The sequence below is a fragment of the Palaemon carinicauda genome, chromosome 20 (assembly GCF_036898095.1).
Source record: "Palaemon carinicauda isolate YSFRI2023 chromosome 20, ASM3689809v2, whole genome shotgun sequence".
Classification (NCBI taxonomy): Eukaryota; Metazoa; Arthropoda; class Malacostraca; order Decapoda; family Palaemonidae; genus Palaemon; species Palaemon carinicauda.
The window spans coordinates 117,814,703-117,819,702 of NC_090744.1; the positions used below are offsets into that span (position 1 = coordinate 117,814,703).

At 29.5% G+C, this 5,000-nt stretch overlaps 1 protein-coding gene across 1 annotated transcript in view; it reads right to left on the minus strand.

Annotated features, from left to right (window-relative positions):
- The window catches only part of LOC137614430 (nephrin-like), a 395,945-nt gene that overhangs the window by 88,694 nt on the left and 302,251 nt on the right, over positions 1-5,000 (minus strand). The window contains exon 6 of the mRNA XM_068344246.1: positions 785-964. Coding sequence (XP_068200347.1) covers positions 785-964 — 180 coding nt within the window. The remainder of the gene's footprint in view (positions 1-784; positions 965-5,000) is intronic.

Below are 5,000 nucleotides of genomic sequence, written 5' to 3' on the forward strand. Positions count from 1 at the left end.
TTAATTTTAGAATAAGTCAGGGATACGGGGTTGTAAGTAGGAGAGGGTTATCCGCAAGAAGGAGGATATTTGGTTTGCAGGGACAAAGTCCCCCTCCTGTTAGTAAGGATACCGCTCTTAGGTTAGGTTAGATGGGGAACCTTAGATTAAGTGGTGTTCGTGCGTTTGTTTTCCTTTCAAAATTTGGATTTTCAGTATATTTTTTTTTAATTTGAGAACTAGTTTCCCCCCCCCCCCTATTACTTGCATGAGAATAGTTTAAAAGTACTTATAAATACACCAGGAACACATCTTACTTTACTCATTAGGGAATATTATGCTATAGTAAATATATAACCACATTTTAATTACCAACCCGACCTTCCCAACAAACTGCACATTTTAATTACCAACCCGACCTTCCCAACAAACTGCACATTTTAATTACCAACCCAGACCTTCCCAACAAACTACACATTTTAATTACCAACCCGGACCTTCCCAACCAACTACACAGTTTAATTACCAATCCGGACCTTCCCAACCAACTGCACATTTTAAATCACCGACCCGGACCTTCCCAACCAACTACGCATTTTAATTACCAACCCGCACCTTCCCAACCAACTACGCATTTTAATTACCAACCCGGACCTTCCCAACCAACTACACATTTTAATTACCAACCCGGACTTTCCCAACCAAACTACGCATTTTAATTACCAAACCGGACCTTCCCAACCAACTACGCATTTTAATTACCAACCCGGAACTACAAAGACTCTGGAATTATTTATGTACTTACGCAAGACGGATAATATGACGGACGTGATGAGCGAAGCCCTCGAGTCCCTCAGAGTCGGATGCAGAGCCCTACAGGAGTACTGCTGTCCGTCGTCAGCTTTTGTTACTTTCACCGTCAGCCGGCTGACGACGCTCAGCAGCCTGGGATGAGCCGAGGACTTTATCCTGTCTTCTTGCAGGCCTAGGAGAGAGAGAGAGAAAAAGCCTAGTTGAGAAAGGTTGGGATTTTCGTAAAATTTATGGGTTGCGATTTTCTTTGAATATATATTTGTGATTATTGTTAGAATTATTATTATTATCATTATTATTATTATTATTATTATTATTAAATGCTAAGCCACAACCCCAGTTGGAAAAGCAGGATGCTATAAGCCCAGGAACTCCAAAAAGGAAAATAGTCCAGTGAGGAAAGGAAACCAGAAAAAATTTAATATTTTAAGAATAGTAACAACATTAAAATAAATATTTCCTATATAAACTATAAAAAACTTTAACAAAACAAGAGGAAGAGAAACTAGATAGAACATTGTTGGTATAGAAACGATTTTAGCCATAAATTTTACATATGTTAATGTACATTAATTTTCGTGGCTTGGTTGTGATAATTAATTTTATCGTAAACAATAATTAGTGAAATAATATGGAAATTATTATCAAGACAATTTAGTAAGATTAATTTTTCTCAAAAGAGTTTTTTTTATATACGTTTATCTCCTGAACTTGGATGATGGAATATATTTTTAAGGCAATGAAACACTAAATCATAAATCTATTGTTATATGGAGTAAAATTATTTCAACATTTCATCATTTATGTGATTATGATTTAAATAAACTTTAAGCAAAAGATTTTTCGTGCTATTGGATGAGAGGATTAGTGAAAAATAATGAAAAAACAAAAGGAAAATGGTTATCCGATTCTATGAAATTATATAAACGGTGAAAAAACCTTCAACGCTGAAAAGGTTTAGTGAAAAATAGGAAAGAAAATATTTCAAATTTCTCAACTATTTACGATACAACAGTAGTATTATGAAATATGAACTTTTTATAAATATTTTTCTTGTCTTTGCGCTCATATTAAAACCATTTTGGAAATGAATTTTATATTGATATATCCGATTAAATTTCCATCTTTTAGAATTTAAATACATTTTTAACGTTTACAAAGAAAGTATTTATCAACAGACAAATATGTCACGGAAATTACCTTAATTGTCTCGATTATAGATTGTGATGTGATTTTAATGTCTCCTAAAATTAACCTTTTTATTGTTTTATGCAGATTAATATTTGTATGTTCACGCCTAGATAGAATTTATTGAATTTTAAGATAGTTTTTTTGCAATTTTTTAAAATTTGACATTTTTCTTCATCAAAATTTCAAGAAATGGTTCAACATTCCATTAAAACGAAAGGTTCAATTCCTCATTATCTATGAATATAAATGTCATAATTTGGTGTGAATTAAAAAAAATCCATATTTTTTAAATCAAAGCCTTGTTTATGAATTAAAAAAAAATCCTTATTTATGAATTAAAAAAATCCTTATTTATGAATTAAAAAATCCTTGTGAATTCAAAATATATTTATGAATAAAAAATCCTTATTTATGAATTAAAAAATCCTTATTTATGAATTCGAAAATCCTTGTGAATTCAAAATATATTTATGAATTAAAAAATCCGTATTTATGAATAAAAAAAATCCTTTTTTATGAATTCGAAAATCCTTGTGAATTCAAAATATATTCATGAATTAAAAAATCCGTATTTATGAATAAAAAAAATCCTTATTTATGAATTAAAAATCGTTATTTATGAATTCAAAATTTCCTATTTATGAATTTTAAAAGATCCTTATATATGAACTTAAAAATCCTTATTTATGAATCAAAATAATCTTTATTTATAAATTCAAAAATCCTTATTTATGAATTAAAAAATCCTTATTTATGAATTAAAAAATCCTTATTTATGAATTCATAAATCCTTCTAGGACTTTCAAGGTAAATAATTGAAACTTGAATTTTCAAATTGTGATTCTAATATAGTTTGCATAAATCTCAAACAACTGATTTCAACTGACTCAAAACGGAAAAGATTTAAAATACGAATTCTAACTTATTATTATATCTACCTCTTGAACATTCAATTGGAGAAACAAAGCAAATGTTAATTGCCTACCTAAGTCTCATTACGCTCTAATTAATACTACGCTTAAAAATGTTATCACAAGAGGAGGAATCTAATTACTTTGGCTGTTATTTCCTAATGAGGATAATTACTATGTAAAATAATCTCCACAATAAGCTGGAAAAAGAATACATAACGGGGCTAGTTTCCTTTAATTACACGTGTACGGAATTCCTTCATATTTAATATTTAATCTCAATCCTTTAGTATCTCGCTCTGAGCTTTAAACTCGCCCAAGTAATGATTTTGCTATTAGTGTCTTGTCACTATTTGGAGTTAAATGGCAGGACAGGATTCGAAATGAAACTATAAGAGAGATTACCCGTGTGTCATATGTAGATGAGATCATGATGAGTGGTAGATGGAGGGGGTTTGGACATGCTTTCAGCACTCCCCAAGAGATTAGCTTACCAAACTTTCAACTGAGCTCCACAGGGCACTAGAAGAGTTGGAAGACTTAGGCCTACATGGTTGAGGGCTATGAAGATTGAAGTAGGAGATGGTGAATGGGGAAGTTTTGAATTAAAAGATCAAGATCAAGACGACTGGCGAAATCTAGGCGAGGCCCTTTGCATCAATAGCCATGGCGGATGATGATTATGATGATGATCTTGCTACTTGGGTCTGAATTGAATTCATTTCTGGGTAATTTTTTTTAGAATAGGTGTATGTGGATGGGGGGGGGGGGGAGTGTGTCAAAAAAAAAAGAAATTCAGTGTTTTGGGAAGATTTTACACGAGAAAATTCGGAACAGCTGGTCGAAAAGATTCATTTCTTCGTCAGTGGCTTATTACCTACTAGATGTTAATCAGCTGATCATTCGAATATATATATCTAGATAGATATATATATACATATATATATATATATATATATATATATATATATATATATATATATATATATATACATACAGTATATGTATATATATATATCTATATGTGTACATATATACATACAGTATATGTATATATATCTATATATATTTACATATATACATATATTTATATATATATATATATACACATACAGTATATCTATATATATCTATATATATGTACATATATACATATATATATGTATATATATACATATATATATATATATATGTGTGTATATATAATATATATATATATATATATATATATATATATATATATATATATATTTATTTATTATCAATATCTTCATATATGTACTGAATTTTCTTGCTAGTAGTTTTAAGCTCCTTTCTTATTTGCATTTCGAATCGAAATACCGAATTCTTTTTAGATAATTTTTCCTTTTATTTATTTATTTGAATTATGATTTTTTGAATGATTCATTTAAATGCCCATGTGTCAAATTATCAATTTAAATGATAACTTAAATGGGTTATTTATTTGATTACCCTATGACTCATTCTTTTAATAAACTATACGTCTAAATATCTACTGATCCACTGATTCATTCACAACCAGGGTTTAAACTTTTAAGGTAATTAACTTAGTTTGAGGTAATTTTCATGGTTTCCAGGTAATTTCTAGGGTAATTTCGGTTTTAATACCTTAAAATTTAAGCAAATTGGAAAAAGTTTCAAGGTAATCTACGATAAAAAAGCAGCAGCATTTAAGGTAATGACCACATGGAACATACTCGATTTTAAACTCTGACGTGATTTAAACTTGAGCATGTGGCCAATACCTTAGATGATGCTGCTTTTTACCTTAGATTACCTTAAAACTTTTCAAATTTCCTTAAATTTGAAGATTGCAATTTCGTAAAACCAAAATTACATTAGCATTGCCTTGAAAATTACCTTGAAATTATGCAAATTACCTCAAACTAAAGTAATTCCTTTTAAACCCTGTTAATCACATCCAAATAAATATTGAATAACTGACCTTGGTCGAGCCAAACTTAATTACCCTAAAAATTTCCCAATTTCCTTAAATTTGAAGCTCGCAATTTCGTAAAACCAAAATTACTTTAGAATTACCTTAAAAATTACCTTGAAACCATGCAAATTACCTCAAACTATTGC